Source organism: Molothrus aeneus, chromosome 21 (genome assembly GCF_037042795.1).
Source record: "Molothrus aeneus isolate 106 chromosome 21, BPBGC_Maene_1.0, whole genome shotgun sequence".
In the NCBI taxonomy this organism is placed as follows: domain Eukaryota; kingdom Metazoa; phylum Chordata; class Aves; order Passeriformes; family Icteridae; genus Molothrus; species Molothrus aeneus.
The window spans coordinates 1,315,877-1,339,272 of NC_089666.1; the positions used below are offsets into that span (position 1 = coordinate 1,315,877).

Genomic DNA, 23,396 nt, shown 5'->3' on the forward strand with positions numbered 1-23,396 from the left:
AGGGCAGAGGCTGGTTTTTATTTGTGTGTACAGCACCACATACAGCCAGGTCCTGCTCTTGGCCACGGCTCCAGGCAGGATTGGAACACAAAGCAATGACGGTATCTTGATCAAACATGAACAGCTCGGATAAACAATACAAAAGCAGCTTGATATTTTTTTCCCTGCTGTCTCTGCTTTTCCGTGACTTGTTTATTCATCTCAAAGCCTCAGCAGACATCTAATCAAGCTGTTAAAGAGGCAGATTTGTGGTCAGTCGAGCACTTGGGGAGTTGTTAAACGTTCAAAACCAGTTCTAGTCAGCAAACAGCTTCTTTTTTTTTTTTTCTCCCCTTCTCCTGGGTAGTGATATGGTTTCCTTACTCACTGTATACTCCAATTACAATTGGGATACAAGTTCTCTCCTAAAAGGTCTCATTAACTTTGGGTAGGGACACCTGCCTTTTTCAGCCCTATCTTGTTTGCACTTTTTGGTCCCGATCCAAATCACGCAACAGATGAAGCAATGATTTCAGCAGGCTTAAGAAAGAAGGAAAAATGTGATAGTTTCCAGATGAGTGTATTATACTAAATTTAACATGCCTTTTGGTACTTAGAATTTCCACTTTTCCCCCTTCCATTTATGCAATTAGAAATTAAGAGGCAGGAAACCAAACTCCAGCCTCAGCTGGGAAGGGTACAGGCCCCTTCCACAGAAGGAAAAAGGAGACCTGTCCTCACAAGAAGATATTTTGCACAGCTTACATGGACAGGTCCAAAAATAGGTTTAGGATAATACATCTTTAATTAAATAAAGCAAAACAAATACAGACTCTTCACATGGTAGTTATATGTGCATATACATATATATATATATATATACATCAACACAGACAACAAGAAGCAAGGCAGCTGTGAAGAAAACCAAAAGGTTAAGCTTTTATCCTATTTAAAGAGCAATGACAAATTTAAATTCCACTTTTAGAATTGTGCATATTTTCCACACTCACCCATGTTGATCACCTTTGTTGTGACTGTTCTCACTCTAGCAGTAAAGGACACACTGGGAATTGATATCTACCACGGATATCTCTGAGTTCCAGGGCCAGAAGAACCACCTGATCACAGGCCAGAGCAGCCCACAGTAAGAATTAACTCTAGGAAGTCACATTTGAGCTGGAGCAGAGCATGTAAGGGCAGGATGACTCATTACCAGGGACCCCAAATAAAAATTGAACTCATCATCAGCCTGAAGGACAGAGCAGGAGCTGAAGCTCTCTCTGCACACTGACAGTCACTGTGTGAGGTGTTGCCACCGCCTTTGGTTCTCCTGGGCCTTGCCCAGGCTGCTGCTCCTCTCTCCAGCAGATCCCACTGGCTTCCCAGGCTGCAGCACACACACAGAGAACTCAATAAAACCCCATTCCAAACCACAGAGGAGCTATGGCTCCAAAGTACATAGTTCAAATTAAAAATTGGGGCTGGATAAAATGATTCAAAATTGGGAAGAAAGAAAGATATCCTGTTTTCAATAAGCTGTTTTGACCTGAGTGATGAATGCAGTCCGGCAAGGGAGGAGGTGGAAAAACAAGGACATGCTGGAGCAATGGTCCTGGATGGTATCATGCTCTGACAATCTTAATGCTGCTCTGGCACTGGAGCTCTTTTATTTCACAAGTCCTTTGCTCCAGGCGAGCTCCTCAGCGTCTGTTGACTCTGGGCACAGCTCAACACGTTGCTCAGAGTCAGGATCCACAGAGCAGTGCCCAGGAGAGGCGGGGATGCAGGGCTGCAGCAGCACCCACACCTCAGGCCTGGAAGAGAAGGAGTTTCTCAAGCCCTCTGAACTCCAGCTTACCCCTCGGTCCATCCCCTTCCTTTCCTGGCACGGTTTAAAAAACAACGATCGCACAACTTGTTTTCCTTTCTCCTATTTGCTGTGCAGAACAGGAGTTGTTCTGTCACTTTCCCATCTCTCAGCACTCACCAAGCAGCACCACAGGCTCTCAGTGCAGGCAAGTTCTGCACCAACCTACGCCATGTCTGGAGACACGCACTCACTCCTTGTGCTACATGGACAGCACACAAGTGTGGGACAAAGGCAAGGGATCCTTGAGAGTCATCTCCAGAGCTAGAGAATGGTCTGAGTAAAGCAGTGCAGACAAGCTTCTGAGCCAGGGGAAGAGCAGCAAAATGTGCCAACAAGGCAGCTCAAGGACTGAGGTGGAGGTAAAGGGAGTGCTTGGAGCAGTGTCCTGCCAAGGCAATGAAAGCTCTAAGAAGTTGTGACCCATTGCCAGACACTGAAACCTCTCTGCTCTCCCACAGAAGAGGGGTGCAAAAACAATCAGCCTAAAGGGTAAGCTGAGAGCCAGATGGCACAAGGATGTGTTTAACTCACCCACTGTCCTGGGAAGTTTCAAACAGGGGTCACTCCATGACCCAAAGCTACAAGAGACAGCAGGGCCTTGCTGCATCCGTCACACAGTTTGGATTCTGCCTCTTCTGAGAGGACAAAATCCCAATTTTAAAGGGCAACTGTACAAACAGGACATAGGAGTATTTATATTCCTCTCCAAACACCGACACAAGCAGCAGGGGTCTAGAGGGTGATTTATGAGGTGGGAATGCTTCTTTGAACTGGATGGTGGATGGGGGTTGCTCTCAGGCCTGGGGAGGAACAGACGACGCTGGCTTTGCTGAGGAGCTCTCCCAGTGGCCCAGGTGGTCCCAGCTGCTGAATACTCCAAATGAAGTTCTCTCCTTCCATTCTCCCTCTCTCTCACTCACATACAAAGTCAACACACCAGAGAAGGCCATTTTTCTTTTATTTATTTCCCAGAAGAGCTCTTCCTTGCACTTTTCAGACACGATACAAAACAAGCAACAGATCTTTGTTTCATAGACAGAAACAGTTTGTTGGAGTATAAAGAGTTACTGGTGATCGTTACTGAAGAATGTTGGCTTATTCCAGGGGCACTTCAGTATTCCTGAGGAATAATCATTGATTTCTCCTTCCTTCCCACTGGGATAGTCTTAGCCATTAGTCACTGTTCCTGTAAAGCAAGAAGGCTTATATTATTAAAAAGCCATTTGGGTTCCTGACATGGAAGGTGCTGCAGGATGTAAAGCAAGTCACGGAGCTCTGTAACCTTTCCAGAGGGTAAGGGAGCATTTTCACCCTTTGCTAAAGCAAGAGGTTGTAGATGGAGGAATTAAGCAGCTGTTTTCATGCATAATTCTCCATTTTGATAAACTGGATACTTCAACAAACCCCACATTATTGGTCAAGTTAACTCTTCACAGGCTGAAGAGAAATCAGACTGAAATCAAAGCCACAAAGAGCAAGAGGAAAGGCTGCAAGTTGTGTTCTTGTGTTCTTGCACATCAATATAAATCCACATTCCTATCAAAGTACAGGACCTGTGAGGTTTGGGTGATAATACAGGCTAAATAACCTGAAAACTAGGATATTTTCCATTCTGCAAAGACATCTAGGCTGTGTAATACACAGCCATAGCATTTTAAGCCTTGAAAAAATAATTGTGACACATTGATTTTAAATTCTGCTGAAGTCGCCATGAAAACCACTTGATCAAATTACTTAAAAAACTCAGAATATTCTGACCACAAATTACAACTCTGCTGCACTTTAAGTATTCTTTTGGTCTAGATGAATGGCTCCTGCACTGGGATTGGGGTTTCATGGTGGAATGTCTAACCCAAAGGATGGGCAGTGTGATGACCCAAGTTACAACAGCTGCAAAGTCACTGTGACATCTCCTGATTATCCAGTACCTTGAAGGTCCTCTGTCCTCTCTCATTCTGACTCAGGAGTCAGAATTAAGAACTTGATCCTGAAGAATCAACAATCCCAATTGAGTTACCTGGTCTGACCTCACAGCCAACCCCCATCACCTCCCTGAAGTCCTTTCCAACTCGAGTTCTCCTGTGATCCTGTGAACTTGACAGGCTCAGAAAACTAGAAATAATTTTGGCCAAGTTAATCCATGTCACATTTCTGTCTAATAAAGGCAATTTTCTTGCAGATTCTATCATTTTGGCAAGTTAGCATTTGAACAGAACTCAGTTTTGTAAAGGAAATCCTACAAAGTTTAGTTACAGCAAATTTTTCTAGGGAAAAAAACAGATGAGTGATAATGCAACAATATCTTCCATGTTCCTAAGCAAGAGAAATGAAATAATTTTGTTGTAATAACCCTGGAGCCATTACCCATGACATGACATTTGGGAGGGAATTAATGACATTAACCATTAGATGGCTTCATCTGTGTTTTCTCTCTCTCAGCCTCTTTGTGCCAGAGAAAGTCATGGAGACTGCACTGGAAACTGTTTGTCTTGTGCCATGCATGTCCTTCCAGTTAGCTCATGCTTCCAAGGACCACCCTGCTCCAGATTAGTCCCTAATCCAAAGGAAATCCCCTCCTAGGGTGACCAGACAGTGTTTTCTGCTGCCCAACAGCCCTAGGAACCAGCATCCTTGAATGAAAGAGGCTCTCTCACAACATGTGAGCAGTCATTCAGCACTCACATGAAGCCACAGTCATGTCACTCCAGCTTTTTTTTGGAGACATAAACTGGAGGACACCCTCAGGATGGTGTGCATTACTAACACATTTTAATGTTAACACATCCAGCCACAAGAGCTACAGAGTTTTTATTCTGGGCAATAGCTGGCAATGCTGAGCAGCTGCATCCAAGCCAGTTTCTCTATATTGCTCTCCAAAGATTTTATTTGTTGGAGAATCTTGTTACTGTTTCCCTTTAACAGGCAGCTGGAGAGAATATTTGTAAGCAGGTATGTCTGGTGGGGCTGCAGGAGGCTGGCCAAAGCTCATCTGCAAAAAAGTAAAACAGGAGGACTGTAAAAGAAGTAAAAAAGCTCATCTGCAAAAATAAAAGTAAATCAAGGAGGACTGGGCTCAACTTGCAGCTCTAGGAGCAGCAGGAGAAGGCTGGAAATGCCTGCAGGCCTCCTGAGCAGGCAGAGGAGCCATCCAGGAGGGAATTCTGCACCCTGGCTCCTGCATGAGAAGCCCCTGGCAGAATATTTTACCTTGATACTTTCTGAAGTGTCTTAAAGTTACTTAAAGGAACTGTAAATATGTGCTGGTGATGCCCCTCCAGCAGTGGCACTGAAAGCATTTAACCAGGCCATGGCTCTGTGGATCCAAAGCACACACACACAAAAACACACACACAAAAACACACACACACACAAACACACACAAACACACACAGACACACACAGACACACACAAAACACACAAAACACACAGACACACAAACACCAAACACACAAAACACACACAGAAAAACACACACACGCACACACAAACACACACACAAAACCACACCAAACACACACACACAAACACACACACACACACAAAAACACACACACACAAACACACACACACAAACACACACACACAAACACACACAGACAAAACACACACACACAAACACACACACACACACACAAACACACACACACACAAACACACACACACAAACACACACACACAAACACACACAGACACACAAACACACACACACAAACACACACACACAAACACAAACACACACACAAAACCACACCAAACACACACACACAAACACACACACACAAAAACACACAGACAAAACACACACAGAAAAACACACACAGACACACAAACACACACACACAAAAACACACACACACACACAAACACACACACACAAACACACACACACAAACACACACACACACAAACACACACACAAACACACAAACACCCCCACACACAAACACCCAAAACACACACACAAACACACACACACAGAAAAACACACACACCCACACACAAAACACACCCACACACACAGACACACACACAGAAACACACAAAACACACACACACACACACAAAACACACTCAAACGCACACACACGCACACACAAACACACACAACACACACAGCACACAAAACACACAAAACACACACACACACACACACACAAACACACACACACAAACACACACACACAAACACACACACACAAACACACAAACACACACAAACACACACAAACACACCCACACACACAAACACACACACACAAACACACACACACACACACAAACACACACACACACAAACACACACACACACAAACACACACACACACAAACACACACACACAAACACACACACACACACACAAACACACACACACACAAACACACACACACAAACACACACACACAAACACACACAAACACACCCACACACACAAACACACACACACAAAAACACACACACAAACACACACAAACACACCCACACACACAAACACACACACACAAAAACACACACACAAACACACACAAACACACCCACACACACAAACACACACACACAAACACAAACACACACACACAAACACACACACACACACACAAACACACACACACAAACACACACACACACACACAAACACACACACACACAAACACACACACACAAACACACACACACAAACACACACAAACACACCCACACACACAAACACACACACACAAAAACACACACACAAACACACACAAACACACCCACACACACAAACACACACACACAAACACAAACACACACACACAAACACACACACACAAACACACACACACAAACACACACACACACAAACACAAACACACCCACACAAACACACCCACACAAACACAAACACACCCACACAAACACACCCACACACAAACACACCCACACAAACACACCCACACACAAACACACACACACACAAACACACACACACACAAACACACACACACAAACACACACACACACACACAAACACACACACACAAACACACACACACAAACACACACACACAAACACACACACACAAACACACACACACACAAACACACACACACACACAAACACACACACACAAACACACACACAAACACACACACAAACACACACACCCACACACAAACAAAACACACACACACACACAAACACACACACACACAAACACACACGCAAACACACACGCAAACACACACGCAAACACACACGCAAACACACACACAAACACACACACAAACACACACACAAACACACACACACACACACAAACACACAAACAAACACACACATGCAAACACACCCACACACACACACACACACACAAACACATTCCTTTTGTTTCCAGGTGCCACAGGAATAAATTACCATGAGAACAGCCCCAGCTCTGACACATGAAGAAATCAAGAAAACACCAATGGAGTCAGTTTGTGACTGCACAAATGGTTCCTGCTAATTAATCCATTCTTAAAAAGTTTACTTCAGCATGGTAAAATATTTTAAAACATTTTACTTCAGTGTTAATACTGAACTCATTGAAATTATCCTCTTCAAAACTGCTTACAGGGTACAACTACTACATTACTGTGCAGACAAACAAGCCACAAAACTTAAAAGTGATCATTGTCTACATATTGAAAAAAACCCCAAAACCCAACAGAAGATCAAAGATCTGCTTCCACAGGCAGATCTACCTGACATGACTCTCAGCTCCTTCCCAGCTCATCTCTTTGAAAATCTGAAGAACCTTAACACCAGTTTAGTTTTTCTGCTTTTCTGACATGTATTTTTATTGTGTTTTCAGGTTGTGGGAAAAGCTACCTGCAGGATCTGTTCAATTAATTCCATGTATTCAGTCTAGTAAATCTACTGTTAAACACACCAGATATTCAAGAACAGGGGAACATTCCAGCTTTGGCAACACAAGTTTCCTCCTACTAGCACTCCTCTGGAAAAGGCAGAGGAACACCCATGTAAATGGAGAATGTGACTTCAGTAAAGCAGTTCCCAAGCAAGGGCAGCTAGCACTGTGTGGTGGTTTTGCACAGCCTCTCTTTTGGTAGCAGGCTGGGGCACAGAGGTGGCTTCTGTGAGAAGCTGCTGGAAGCTTCCACCCTGTCCAGCAGAGCCAGTCCCTGACAGCCAGGGCCTCTCTGAAGAGGGACAGGCTCTGCTGGCCAGGGCTGGGCCATGAGAGATGCGGGAATGCCTCTGTGATAAAGACTTAAGAAGAAAACCAAAACAAAGGTGCACAGCTTTTCTTCAAGCCAGAGAAGAGGAGGAGTGAGAACATGGGAGGGAAACAACATGGACACACCAAGGCCAGTGGAGAAAGAGGGGGAGGAGCTGCTCCAGGTGCTGGTGCAAAGATTCCTCTGCAGCCATGGTGAGGCCAGGCTGGAGCAGCTGTGCCCCTGCAGGCCCTGGGGATCCACAGGGGATGCAGAGATCCACCCAGAGCCCATGGGGATCCCCAGGGGATGCAGAGATTTTTCCCCCCCCAGCCCCTGGGGATACAGAGATATTTCCCCCCCCCCCCCCCAAGCCCGTGGGGATCCCTGGGGGATGCAGAGACACCCCCCCCCAGCCCATGGGGATCCCTGGGGATGCACAGATCCACCCAGAGCCCATGGGGATCCCTGGGGATGCAGAGATCCACCCAGAGCCCATGGGGATCCCTGGGGATGCAGAGATCCACCCAGAGCCCATGGGGATCCCTGGGGATGCAGAGATCCCCCCCCCCCCCCAGCCCATGGGGATCCCCAGAGGATGCCGAGATCCCCTCCCCAGCCCGTGGGGATCCCTGGGGATGCAGAGATCCACCCAGAGCCCATGGGGATCCCTGGGGATGCAGAGATCCACCCAGAGCCCATGGGGATCCCTGGGGATGCAGAGATCCCCCCCAGCCCGTGGCAGAGGTGCCCACACTGCAGTGGGTGGGTGCCTGGAGGGGGCTGTGTTCCAGTGGGAAGATCCCATGGGGAGAGGGCCCTGCTGCCAGGCTGGAGCTGCCTGTCCTTGCAGGACTGCACTCCATGAAGAGTGACCCACACTGCAGCAGTGCTGGGAGGAGTGTTTGCCCATGGCAGGGACCCACACTGCAGCAGTGCTGGGAGGACTGCTGCTCCTGAGAATGGAGCCACTCTGGAGAGGTTCATGGGGAAGTGTCTCCTGTGGGAGGGACCCCAGGGTCTCACAGGGCAAGGACTCCTCTCCCAGAGCAAGGGAAGAAAACCTCGGGTGATGAACTGACCAAGATCCCCCACCCTCCTGTCCCCCTGTGCTGTGGGTGGGAAGGACAGAGGGGCTGGGGGCAAAAAGGTGTTCAAGGCCTTATTTTACTCCTCATTAACCCCCTCTAATTTTGTTAATAATAAATTCACTTTCCAACTTAAAGTTGAACTTGTTTTGCCCTTGAGGTGTTTTTCCCGGTCCTCATCTCAACTCATGAACTTTCTGTTAATTTTTTTCTCTCTCCTCTGCCCAGCTGTGACAGGGGAGGGTAATCCAGGCTCTCCTGGGTACCTGGTGTTGGGCAGTGCCAAACCAGACATGTTGATACTTACTTTTACAAATTTACCATGGAGGAGATATGGAGACTGGAAGTCGTGTTGACAATTGGAATAAGCCATTCCTAACCCCATCCCTGACCCAAATGCAATAGGCCATGTCTTTCCTGTGGAAGAGGCAAGCACAGAGGAAAATGTGAAGTCAAGGAAAGCTGTTTGTTATGTAGAAAATCCTCCAAACCAGCCCACTACAGAAGAAGAAGAGGAACAGGAACACGTGTTTAGAACTTAACAGAGAGAATGTCTGAATTCAAGGTGTTACTGAAACTGATTCTGTTTTAAAGCCCAGCTGAAGAACTAAGATCAGTTTTACAGCCCTGGTGAGGCTGGCATACACTGATGTCTAGACACAGCTCCAGTGATTTGGCTCAGGCTCTCCTGCCATTCCAGGATTCCAGCTGAGCACAGGAGGAGCTCAGGGAGGTGCCATGGATAACAACCTTGTTACACAACAGCTGGAAGTTTTGGGAACTCCATTTCAATGGAAAAGACAGGCCAAACAATGGAAGAATTGGTCTAACAAGCTGATTAACTTCTACATGCCTCAAAGGCTTCTAGCTGTACCTACAACAGAGGGACAGTGGGAAGCCAGGCAGCCAAGATTAATGCACTGTACTTACTCTTGAAGAAGATGACTGAGAAAACAATTCCTAGTCCAAATCCAGCACCTGTAAGAAGAAATGCAGTGGGTGAGGAAAAAGATAAAGCAAAGTCATGGAAAATGATTTAGTTCTTTACAGTAAGTCTTGATTCCAACTCAGGAACATCAGACTATGACTATCCAGCTACATGTTATTTCAGCACACCCAACCAGAGAGTTCTTACATAACAAATCTGAAAAAACCAATTCTTGTTTTCTTAAGTAACTGTAAGCAGCTAATTCACATTAGAGTCCCAACATATGTAATAAGTACATTATCAGAAATATCTGGGGAAAAAACCAGACTCTCATCCTAGGGAAAGTTCCTGAATTTCTGTCACCATCTACAATGTGGAATTAAAATTTATTTGGCTCATTGTCAGCAAATGAGAAACATTTGAAATGAAAACTTATTGTGTCCTTGAGCTTCAGATTCTGCAGATGAATATCTCATTGTATTTCGTTTATCTCACTACTTTAAGTGCTTCAATGTGTGTCCCGAGGGCAGCAGAACTTTGAAGCTTTGTGTTACCCTATACCTTACAAAGAAAGCTCCAGGCTGCTTATCTTTCACATCCCCAACATTCATTATGGAGCATATTTAAACACATTAGGAATGAATGACTTTTCACATCCTTATGTTATACATAGAAATAACTGCAGCAGTTGAAACAAAATTATTCAGCGCCACTAAAAAAACTCGGCATATTTAAAAATAATCTCCTTGGAAGGTGAGCTAATGATTTTATGTAAGATGTCAGGCAAGTCTGCAAAACTCCTCTCAGGACCCAGTAAATATCATAGTGAAAACATGCAGCTGAGTGGGCAAATTCTACCTTTAATTATGTCCACTGAAGAGAAGAATTTTAGATAAGGCAAGGAAGTACAGAAGTTTGAAAAAAGAAAAAAATCAGTCACGCACATCCTCATTAAAAAAACAAACCAACAGCTTCAGGTTTATTTTGCAGCAAACACATCCTGTTATAGGTTTCAACTCTCTCCTTTCAATACAAGAAATTAAATATTATGAGTTTGCTAATTAAAATACATCCTTTTTTTATATTCCTAAAAGCACATGGTCCTGTTGAATGCATTAGTTACTGGGTTGAGTACAGAACAATGCCAAGGAATTCTGTACTCTCCTTGCATGTAGGATGCTGAGTTTTTGTTTTTTTTAAGTTTCCTTGTGCTCTTCAAAATGTTTTCCTTGTAAAAAATACAAGGAAAATTGATAGTTTGTATTGAGGAACAATACAAGAAGAAGATTAGCAAAGAATACTTGACATCCTCAGTGCATTAGGATGCACCACCTTGTGCCTTAACTAAGCATCCCACGTTTTTGTTGATGATAAGCCCCTGAATATTAGGGCAGAGGTAAGCAAACATGATCTGAGCAAAGCAGCCCACCTTCACCCTCTGTTAGCACTTTACTCTCTGTATTTACTGAGAGCTGGAAAAGGCTTTGAAAACCCTTTTCATGTTACTACAGATTGTCATTTGTGCCAGAGGTAACTACTTTCCCAGGTCATTACAATGGGGAGCAGGCGTACAAAACATGCAGGAGGAGCTCTGACCGCCTGCCAGGCAATGCTGACATAACTCCCCCAGACACCGCAGAGCCCGAGCGCTGCACTGAAGGTCAGGCCTTCACCCTAATCATTTGCACAGCCAAGGGAAAGTCTGGGATCCTCAGGTGTCTGCTCAGAGCCTCGGGGTTTGTGCCTTTCAGACAGTAAGAGACTCCTTGGAGCAGCTCGTTGAGAGCTGAGCACTGAGCAATGCTCACCACAGCCTGCAGGAGACACCAGGCTTCCCTCAGGGCTCACCCTCCAAGCCCCAGCCGAGCCCTCCTGTGCTGCAGTGCAGCTGCTGCTGGCTCTCACAGCGCTTATGCCACCAAGGATTATTACTCTCCTCCAGGACCCATCCTGTTTGGTGCCCTGGCCTGCACCCTCTGCCAGTCCCTACTGAGCTGGTTTGCTCTGGGCTGCTCAGAGCTGATGAGCATTTGCTGGAGGGATTCTCTCTGCTCACACAGCACCAGGACTGTCTGAAGTGCCCAGCTCAGCAGCCCTGCCATGAGGGAGCAACCCTTGTCCTACACCTCCTGTCCCTGGGAAGATCCCCCTGCCAATCCAAACAGCTTAGCTAATCAATGAGAAATCATGTACAGGATGACAAATCCTGCATCATCTCCATGCATAGCCTGGGCAGTTTCTAATGTCACCACATTTTCCATGTTAAACCAGTCAAACCCACGTTCTCCTCACCAGCCTGGTGCTGAACTGCTTCCTGTCTTGTATTAACACAGCTCTGCACTAAGGAAGCAGCTACAATTAATACAGTTGCTTTCCATTTACTTCCAGAAATTATCATTATCTCGTATTCTCTTCACCTCCTTCAGATGTTCTCTGACATTACAGCCCCTCTGTAAGGGCTGCACTCACATGCCATCAATGCTGCTTCCTGTTGGCCATGGGGGAAGCTACAGGATACACTTAAAAGGTGAAGAATTTATTATTTATGTCAACTGCAATTCAGACTAAGTCTAAAACACAAACTTGGCCTTCCCCCACACCAACACCACTGTTAAACAGATGTGGTCCAGCATGACTGGCTTAGGGAAAACTACTCTGCCTTAAGGAAGCTTTTTCTGAAGCAGCTCAGTTGAAAGGATTGTTCTTCTTCATGCAAATGCATTTTTGTGCAATTTTGTGCTATCACTGCACTTTATTCCAGCTGTAAGGAGTCTACAGCAACAATGAGTACCAAAAACTGATAGGAGGATGGCTAAGACCTTGCTTTAAGTAATGGAAATGCTACAGAGAAGTGAAGGAGGAGATCTGACAGCTAATGGGTTCTGGCCTTCTGTGCAAGAAGGCAGCTTGAGAAACAAAGCCAAAAAAGCACCTGAGCTTTGCTAATCTGCCAGGCAGCCTAGGTCACCCCTTTCCTGAGGCACAGCCTGTGAGCACAACGCCCTGGCCACGAGGAACACCAGCTCTGCCCCTCACACCAGGCACTGCATGCACAGCATCTGCTCTTTTCTACTTGGCTTGACCAGTTCGGAGTTGGTTTTAACTCAAAACCAGAGCCTTCAGCTACATTTAATTCCTTAGCCTGTCTGGCTAAGAAACTTTCTGTGGGAAGTTTGTCACTCATCTTCATTCCACTAGAAAGTATTTGTGGTTATGTGGTCATTTCCTGTGTCTCCAAGACCAAGGGGGAGCAAAACCATCTTGCCTCGGGAGCAAAGTAATGCATTTCACTTTAATTCTATATAAAGTTACAGCAGAGATAAACAATGGCAGAGCTGCTGATGAGTTTTACAGGTTTAAGTTCTCACATGCTCCATTTCCTCTTAAAGAGGCAACATGTCGCTTCAAAGAGCCTCCCACCTGACCAGGGGATGCTCCAGCTGTTCCTCCTAAAGATCAGCACCTCTAGGCCAGGCTTTAACTTCATAACAATGAAACATGAAAGGTTTATCTTACAATAAAAACAAACGAACATGGAAAAGCAAAGGGCTTGATCCACGCCAGGCACATTTTCCCTCCCTTTCTTGCCTGACAGACTCTTTGCAGGAAAAGGCCACAGGAAAGAGTACAACCCATTTTTCACCTTCTCTGACAGTTTAAAATGTTTAACTAGAAAAACAGCCTCTTCCACCCCACATTCATCACTGCAGCCTAAACTCATTTACAGTGTCAACAGGGGACAGGACACTTGTGTGGACACCTCAGCCCTGCTCCCCCTGTGCAGCACAGCCACACGGAATTGGCATTAGGCAGCAAGCCCAGGCACCAAAACTTTTTCTTTCTCCTTTTTTGGCTCCTACACCTTCCAAGAAAAACCTCCCAGTACCTCCAATCAATCTAACACGCAGGAGAGCACACGCTGTATGCCCAACAGGACATCATAAAAGTGTCTCAGAGAGAAACACAAATCTTCAGGATGGGCTCCTGCCCCGTAAGAACATCTGGGAAAAGCTTTTTCTATAAATTTAATCAGCAGTCACTCCAACAGTGATACTACACGGTTCTTTCCTAGGCTACCCAAGTAGCTGCAGGCTGAGGCAGCTACTAACACAGCCACACCTAGATGTACTTTGCTTCAATAGCTTGAAACTTAAAATAGAAGGATTAAAATATGCTCATTGACATCTGGCAGATGTGCTGCTGTTACTATAGCAGCTGGAAGGTTTTCAATTACTTAATTCCAAAACGAAAGCTGTTCTTTTCCTTTGCCATTGCACACACACTAATACAAAACTGAGAGCTTCAGCCTCCAATCCCACTCTGACAAGATACATAAAGAATTGCTTTGTAAAAATGTGGAGGGAAGCTGCCTTCATACACCAGGGCCTTCACAGGACAGCACTTAGCACCAGTTGGAAATCCGAGACCATGAATTCACTTATTTACGGAGAGAATTCATTTCAAGCAGACTCTTTGCAAGGTCTTAGTGGCAGGAATCAGATTTTCTTCAAACACCAACTTTGAAGCTTTCATTCCCATCTCCCCTGTGGTGTGGATTGTTTGCAGAGCAGACAGAAAAATGAGCATGGACACTAGAAGAAAACACAGTGAAATTATATACCAAGTACTCAAGAAAGAAGCAGAAAAAAAGAGAATTTTGTTTTATACTAGCATCTAACTGTAGTAACAGAGAAAAATTGGAATAACAAAATATTAACATCCAAATATCATTATAATCAAAAATCCCAACATGCCTTCAGGGCTTGCTTTCACCCTTAAGCACTCAGGGTCAGGTCAAGTGCTGCTCAAAGGCAAACCCTGGGTAAACACCAGCACTGCTGCAGAGGCACAGGCAGCAGCACCAAGGTCTGTGATGTCCCAAGGAACCACAGTGACACCAGAAATCCAACATCACAGCCTCAGAGCACAGTGACCCTGCACCAGAAATCCAACATCACAGCCTCAGAGCACAGTGACCCTGCACCAGAAATCCAACATCACAGCACAGTGACCCTGCACCAGAAATCCAACATCACAACAGTGACCCTGCACCACAAACTCCAACATCACAGCCTCAGAGCACAGTGACCCTGCACCAGAAATCCAACATCACAGCCTCAGAGCACAGTGACCCTGCACCAGAAACTCCAACACCACAGCACAGTGACCCTGCACCAGAAATCCAACATCACAGCACAGTGACCCTGCACCAGAAACTCCAACCTCACAGCACAGTGACCCTGCACCAGAAACTCCAACACCACAGCACAGTGACCCTGCACCAGAAACTCCAACCTCACAGCACAGTGACCTGCACCAGAAACTCCAACATCGCAACAGTGACCCTGCACCAGAAATCCAACATCACAGCACAGTGACCCTGCACCAGAAATCCAACATCACAACAGTGACCCTGCACCAGAAACTCCAACATCACAGCACAGTGACCCTGCACCAGAAACTCCAACACCACAGCACAGTGACCCTGCACCAGAAATCCAACATCACCCCACAGTGACCCTGCACCAGAAATCCAACATCACCCCACAGTGACCCTGCACCAGAAACTCCAACACCACAGCACAGTGACCCTGCACCAGAAATCCAACATCACAATAGTGACCCTGCACCAGAAATCCAACATCACAGCACAGTGACCCTGCACCAGAAATCCAACCTCAGAGCACAGTGACCCTGCACCAGAAACTCCAACATCAGCCCACAGTGACCTGCACCACAAACTCCAACCTCACAGCACAGTGACCCTGCACCACAAACTCCAACATCACAGCCTCAGAGCACAGTGACCCTGCACCAGAAACTCCAACATCAGCCCACAGTGACCTGCACCACAAACTCCAACCTCACAGCACAGCCTGGTGAATGAATTGTGAGACCTGAGGGCACAAAGGTTTTCTCCCTCCTTCAAAAGGGAAGGGGACAGGAGTGGAAGCTGCTCTCACACAGTGCCACTTCCCTGTGAAGGTGGGGAGGCCCTGGCACAGATTTCCCAGAGAAGCTGGGACTGCCCCATCCCTGGAAGTGTCCAAGGCCAGGTTGGACTGGATGAGCTTTAGATGCCTCCCACCCCAAAACCATTTTGGATTCTGTGATCAGTGATGCACCAAGCTTTTAGACAAATCAGGGCTGTGCTTGCTTTAGAAGCTCCTGGATAAGAAATCAGCAATTTTCTCATAACACAGAAAGCACCCCTCTGACAGGAATACCTTGTCTTACTGCAATTACATGTTCTGCTAATAAAAACAGTAACATTGCTGAAAAGAAAGGTTTAGCAGGAGTAAACACCACTCTCAGGGCTTTTGCAGCCCAGCTGTGAGGGTTGGCAATGCTGCTGCTCCACACCCACCCAGCACAGGCTGCCAGTACTGACGTCTGCTGGCCCAGCTCAGAAACAGAGACAACTGAGAGCAAGAAGAGTTTCAGGGGTGTCTCACTGGCAGGAGTGAACAGAAGAGGAGCCTGATCCTTCTCAAACCTCTCACTATTCATTTATTATCACCAAGGATGTGCCAGCAGCCCTGAAAGGATTTTCTCAGAAAACTGCTCCTGATATAAAAAACCAGCAAAGTCTTGTTCCCACCTACTGCTGAAAGTTCTCAAGGAGTAAACTTCAGGATATCACTGCATGCCCCTCATCAATGCACCAAGGCTGAGGTTCAGAAGTTGGGGTGTTTGGGGCTCAGGAGGCCTGGGCTGTGCAGAAGCTGCAGATGGATTGTCACAGCTCTGCTCTCTCCTGCTGGGGCACAGCCCACAGGGCACAGCTCCCTGGCTCACCCAGAGCCAGCCAGGGAACAGCAGGACACAATGCACTTAGGAGGAGACCTGGGTTCCTCAAGAGTTTCCTGTCTTTTTCTTCCAACAGAAGATAACAGCCTCTAATTTGTAAATGGACATTGTATTCAGAGCTCTGCTAACATCATTACTAAAAATTGCTGTTAGATTTTGGACTAAAAGCCTATTCTCAGAACAGCACTGCCCACCTCTTCCAAGGAAAACATTTTTTATTGTCTGTACTGCCTCCCTGCACAGCCTGAGCCATGAGCAGTTCATATTTACACTACTTGCTCTGCTGCAAGACACAACTAGTAGAGCTGGATCTTCTGTAAGACCAGGAAAAATAACTTGGGGTTCCAACAAAGCTCACACAACAATGCAGCTGGGTGCTCACATCATATCCATGTTCTCCAGCATTAAAAACAAAACCCCAAAGGAGTTGGGAACAAGCCTTCTGGCCTGGTAGCCAAGCCTGGATGGTCATGATACAACTGCCAAGCAAAAAAACACTTCAAAACAGGAATTTCAGGATTTTTGTATATTTAGACAAAGTCTAATCCAGTTTTCAGAAAGTGTAATCAAGTTTTATCATTATATAGACTGACTTTATCCTACTCATAACCATGTGAAGGATTATTTAAAAATACTGACATTACAATCCATACAATGATTCTTTCTGAAATATTCAATCTGTGGAATGACACAAACAATACAATTTCATCCTTGCCATTAACAGAACAGCTATTCAAGCAGACCAGATGATGAAAGGCAGAAGAAATCATGTTAACAGTTGCAGAATTCAAAGTGCCCTTTTCTCTTAAAAAAATCCCTATTAAATGGAAATTAGAAGCATTTTATTTCCAGATGTCAAAACAGAGGATTAGAGGAAAATGAAATCACTACACTGGGTTATTTACAAGCTTCCAGGCTGAATTTTGGTCAATCACAGACATACATCAAAACATTTCTCTCCTGAAAAAAAAATTAACTTCAACACAGCAACTTCACACACACAAGTCAAGAAGCAAACAGCTTCCCTAGGATTATCTTCCAGTATCAGGAACATTACAGCCTTCAACTCATTTAAAACAACAACAGCTTCAAAACAAACCAAGGCATGAGGGCACCTAAACCTCCTTCTCTTCCACACTGCTCTCTATTGCCTCTGTCCCCTGGAAACAGCACATAATAATAATTTGTCCAAAATTACAGCCTTTCAACAAAAAAACCACCTCTGTCAATCTTCTGTGAGTAATTGTCCTTCCAAATAAACAGCCATGAACTATCAATCAGTTAAACAAACAAACCAAGCCTTTGAACAGGGTTTGGAGCCTGCAGGGTGGAGGAAGACCACGGCAGTGTTTACTTCATCTGCTCGACTGATGAAAAGGAAGAAATGGCTGTGGAGGCTGCAGAGGACACAGGAATGGAGAAAGGTTTGGAAGCTGGGAAGGAAAAGAAAGCCAGGCTAGTTCAAGTCTCTGCTCCCACCTGCCAAACAAACAGGTTTTCTGTAAGAAAGTAACAAGCAGCTTTTCTGCATCAAAATCAGAATGAAAAAAAGGAACAGGAAGTTAAATTATTTAAATGACTGCCTGGGTGAAAAGCTCTGAGGATGGTGCAAAGCCAGAGCCAGCAGGACCTGGATTGTCTGTCAGAAACCCCCTGGTCAGCTAAGACAGCACAAGCCAGGCCTCTGCACACAAACACTGAGCTCACAACTGCCTCTGGAATGGAAGAGGAACAAAACCACCTGGATACAGCCTCATCATTAGCAAAACAAATAAATATCATGCTAGTAAAAACGAGGTGACCACAAGCTCCATTTAACAATGGCTCAATGTTCTGAGCAGGCATAAAAAGGTTGACCTACTACTCTTTGAAATGAAATCCTGTCCTAACAACGCCTGACAACATCCTCTGTTTGGAGCTAACAGGAAAAAGTTCATACTAAATTACAAGATCCACACAGGTAGTGACCAAGAGCTCAAAAACATAATACAGCATTTCAAAAGATGCAACACAAGATAAATATTTATTTTGGAAGCTTTAGTGGCAGGAGATCAAGTTTTTTTCAGGAGCCTGGTCTCCAACTAAAACAGTATTGCACAACTACAAACAGAGCTAAGGACAAACCCTGACTTACACAGGGAATCCTGATGGGCTAAGGACAGGCAGCACAGCCCCAGCTGGAATTTAAACCACATTTTTGTTAATAAAGCCAGCCTGGGAGCTTCACCTCCCCTTCTCACCCTTTTCTGTTCCCATGTCCCACCAGCCCTCAAACTGATCCACAGGAGTTATCTGTGCACAGCTCTCCCAGACACTGGGAAATGTTGTGCATGCACAGCTCCAGAAATGCAGTGCCTCCCTTTATTTAGAGAGTCTGGAATGGGAAACACTGGGCTAATCACAATGTTTGTTTTTCCCCAGCCATTGGCTGGGGAGATCTCCCTGGCTGTAGCACTTGGGAAGGAAATTGTGGCCACCAAAAGGAAAAGTCTGGCAAAGTTTACCAAGCCCTGTATCCCATGTAACAACTAAATCCTTGAGTAAAAAAAATTATTTTCTTTCCTTCTTTCTTTCCAGTACAACAACCACCCTTGATAATTTATATTGGAAACTCCAGCAAACTTTGCAGTAATATTACAAAACCAATCAACCCAAGCACTCACAGTTTTAATGTCCCTGCAGAGAAAACAATCATTCCCACTGGGATACCACAGAAAAATGTGTGTTGTCAGCACACAATTCATGCAGGAGGTTGCCAGCATAAATGCTTCAGCTACTGATCAACTGTAAAAGCACACAAAGCAGCAAAGTGCCCTCACACAGGAAGAGAGCCACATGTCTGAGCCCACCCCACTGGGTTTGGAGGGAAGATAAAGACATGCAGCACAGGTGACCCTTTTGGGCAGCCTGATGGAAAACATGAATTTGACTGAGATCTCTGCTCATCCTCGTGATGCCAACACTGGCAATCCTCAGACCAGAGCCCCAGAGCACAATGCAAAGCAGGTTCTCGTTCTTCTGCTGCCCCCTCAGGCTGGAAGAAAACACCAAATCCAAATGAAAGGTCCACAGCAGAGCCAGGAGTGCAGGTGACAGACACCAGGCAGGGGACAGGAGGTGACAGGCACCAGGCTGAGGGCAGGGGACAGGCACCAGGATGAGGGCAGGGGACAGGCACCAGGATGAGGGCAGGGGACAGGCACCAGGCAGGGGACAGGAGGTGACAGGCACCAGGCTGAGGGCAGGGGACAGGCACCAGGCAGGGGACAGGAGGTGACAGGCACCAGGATGAGGGCAGGGACAGGAGGTGACAGGCACCAGGATGAGGGCAGGGACAGGCACCAGGATGAGGGCAGGGACAGGCACCAGGCTGAGGGCAGGGGACAGGCACCAGGCAGGGGACAGGAGGTGACAGGCACCAGGCTGAGTGCTGCACACACCTGAAGGACAGGGCTGTGCTCCAGGAGCGGCCCATGGGAATCCCATGAGGTTTCCCTGCAGGTGGCTCAGGACAGCCCCCAGGACCAATCCAGGCTGAGGGATGAAGAGATCAGGAGCAGCCCCAGAGAGGAGGACCTGGGGGTGCTGTGGGTGAGAGCTGGACACGACCCAGGCAGAAACTCCCCGAGCCCTGGGGGATCCCCCAGCGTGGGCAGCAGGAAAGGGGGGACTCTGCCCCTCTGCCCCTCTCAGGTGAGACCCCAGCCCTGGAAGGACCTGGAGCTGCTGGAGAGAGTCCAGAGGAGGCACCAGAAAGATCAGAGGGATGGAGCAGCTCTGCTGGAAGGACAGGCTGAGAGAAATGGGATTGTTCAGCCTGGAAAAAAAGAAGGTTTTGGGGTGACCTCATTGCAGCCTTCCAGTACCTGAAGGGAGCTGACAGAAAAGAGAGAAAGAAACTGTTTGCAAGGGCCTGGAGAGACAGGACAAGAGGAAATGGCTTCCCAATGACAGAGGCAGCATATGGTTGGATAATGTGAAAAAATTCTTCCCTGTGGGGGTGGTAAGGCCCTGTGAGGATTTCCCAGAGCAGCTGTGGCAGCCCCTGGATCCCTGGCAGTGCCCAAGGCCAGGCTGGACATTGGGGCTGGGAGCAGCCTGGGACAGTGGAAGGTGTCCCTGCCATGGCAGGGGTGGGAAAAGATGAGTTGTAAAGTCCCTTCCAGCACAAACCACTCTGGGATTCCATGAAATCAACCCTGTATCCACTTCCTTCAGCCTCCAGGGCAGAGGATGTACAGGATTCTGACATGTACAGCTGCAGCATGGAACAAGTTCTTGTTTATAATTTGGCATACTTAATATTTTATGATAAAGCAACCAATGCTATGGAAACATAAACATGTCCAGATATGTTTGTCAGACAAACCTGAGTAGAATTTCATAAGGAAAAACACTGCTCTGGAGCACTTGACACTTTTCAAAGGTCTGTTATAAACAATGGAAGTTTCAGTTTACTTAAAATTATTAAACATCTTTTCTAATGGAAAAGTATTAGGCAACTAAAACCCCCGAGTTCCTCATCAGCTTTCAAGCACAAGGCCCCTGCAGCCTCAAGAAATAAACATTCACATTTCCCAGATATTATTTATGGCTCTAAAAGAGACATCTGCACCAACATGGAACGACATGTTGTGTCACACACTGCATTTCTTGCTCTACACACTGCATTTGAAGATTTGGCTTTGTAAACACATTTTGTGGAGCCACAAGCTCTGCCTGGTGTCACTCTGCAGCCGGTCACAGGGTGAGCATGGTGCTGCCACCACAGCCACCACCACCCCTACACCTCACAGCACTCAGTGAAACCTCGGCAATGCTTTGCTGCAGAAAACTGAGGCACGTGCATAACTCTCACTTTAAGGACAAATAAATACAGAAAAAAACCACCAGAACTGTTCCCTTGCTTGACGAACAGGCAGAGCCACAGGGCTGGGACAGGGACGGCGCTTCTCAATGTCACACTCCACACGCTGTACTAAGTGACACGTGCCAAAGCCCTCAGCGTGTCACGCTGCCTATTGCCTTTAATAAACGCAGCCCCTCGCACACGGAGCGGGGTGAGCAGCTCTGCACGCACCGATCCAAACCCACCGGCGCAGCAAAGCCGAAGGCGGCCGAGGTCGGGCACGCCAGGAGCCGGTGGTGCCTGCCCGCCGCTCATTCATTCCGCCCAGATTTCCTACGGATCGCAGATCTCCCGCGGACACCTCTTACCTTCAGCACAGGGAGTAGCCAGAGGTCAAACACGCCCAGAGCGCGGTAAGCCGGGGCCGGGCCGGGGCGCAGGGCTGGGAGCGGGCCCGCCAGGGGTCCGAGCCCGCGGCCAAGGTCACCTTGCCAGGCCCGGGGCCGCCGGCTCCATCCGACGCCGGAGGCAGCCATGAGGGCGGATCCTCCGGACACCCCGAGCCCCTCCCGGGCTCACAACCGCCCTAAGGCGCACCTGGGGTGGCGGGGGACAGTGGGCCCCGCGCCGCGGGGACACGCTGGCGGCCGCTCTCCCAGGTTCGGGGAGCCCGGGGGGACCACCACCGCTCTTCCCCGGGCCCTCCCGCTCCGCCGTATCCGTCCCGTCCTTACCCAGCTTGACGGCGGAGTCTGCCACACACCGGTCCCACTTCCTGCCCAGGTCGCCCTCCGACGCCATCTTGCCCGTCCCCTCACCTCCTCCCCCGCGCAACTCTCGCGAGATCAGGTGCTCCACCTATCGCCAGCACCGGCACATCTCGCGAGATTTCGCTGCCGCTACCATGGTAACCAACTGGAGGGTGTCATGGCCGCCGCGCCCGACCTTGGGCTCGGCCCAAAATCCCCTTTTTCCCCGTAGGATCCGGCCCAAACGCCATTTGCCCCCGTAAGACCGGGCTCGCCACGTCCCCAGCCCGTCCTGGACTCCCTCTCTCCGTCTAGAGCTCCCGCTGTGTCCTTGTTAGTCCTCGTCTCCCTCAGGCTATGGCAGCATCCCTCCCTCCTCGCAGGCGCCCGTGTTGGGCCCGCGCCCGCCGCCCCCCTGCCCGCAGGGCTCTCGCCTCATCCATGGTAAGAGCCAGGCTGTGCTGCAGGGCCGGGTTTCTCACTGCAGCGGTGGGTACAGCACTGGACACACACTCCCGTGTAGGTTTTCCCTGTCCTACGTCCTGCACAGCTCCTGCGTCACCTCAGCAGGAGAAGAACGCTCCGGGAGGGTGGCAGAGCTCTGGACAGGGGCTCAGGGAGGGCGGGGAGTCTCCCTCGCTGGAGATACTGGACGCATTCCTGTGTCACCTGCCCCAGGTGTGCCTGCCTTGGCAGGGAGGTTGAAACGAATGATCTCCAGAAATCCCCTCCAGCCCTAATAACTCTGGGATTTTTACTCTCTGGCCTCGGCTGCTCTTCAGGGCCTGAAATGAGATACAGGTGTGTGACAGCTGGTGTCAATCCCTATCAATGTCCCAGGAAGAGCGATCTGGGGCCCCCACATTCTTGTTTATTTGAGAAGAGAAGCCAAATAATTTCAGCAAGATCATTCGGTCCCATTCAAG

General features: G+C 47.4%; 1 protein-coding gene across 1 annotated transcript; it reads right to left on the reverse strand.

Moving 5' to 3' along the window:
* Window positions 1-2,790: 2,790 nt before the first annotated feature.
* MICOS10 (mitochondrial contact site and cristae organizing system subunit 10) lies at window positions 2,791-22,569 on the reverse strand. Its single transcript, XM_066563898.1, has 4 exons — window positions 22,456-22,569; window positions 10,065-10,112; window positions 9,442-9,551; window positions 2,791-3,035 (listed from the first exon to the last, which is right to left on the reverse strand). Exons 1-4 carry the CDS (start codon window positions 22,520-22,522, stop codon window positions 3,027-3,029), a joined length of 234 nt encoding a protein of 77 aa, XP_066419995.1. The 5' UTR covers window positions 22,523-22,569; the 3' UTR covers window positions 2,791-3,026.
* Between the last annotated feature and the right edge of the window lie 827 nt (window positions 22,570-23,396).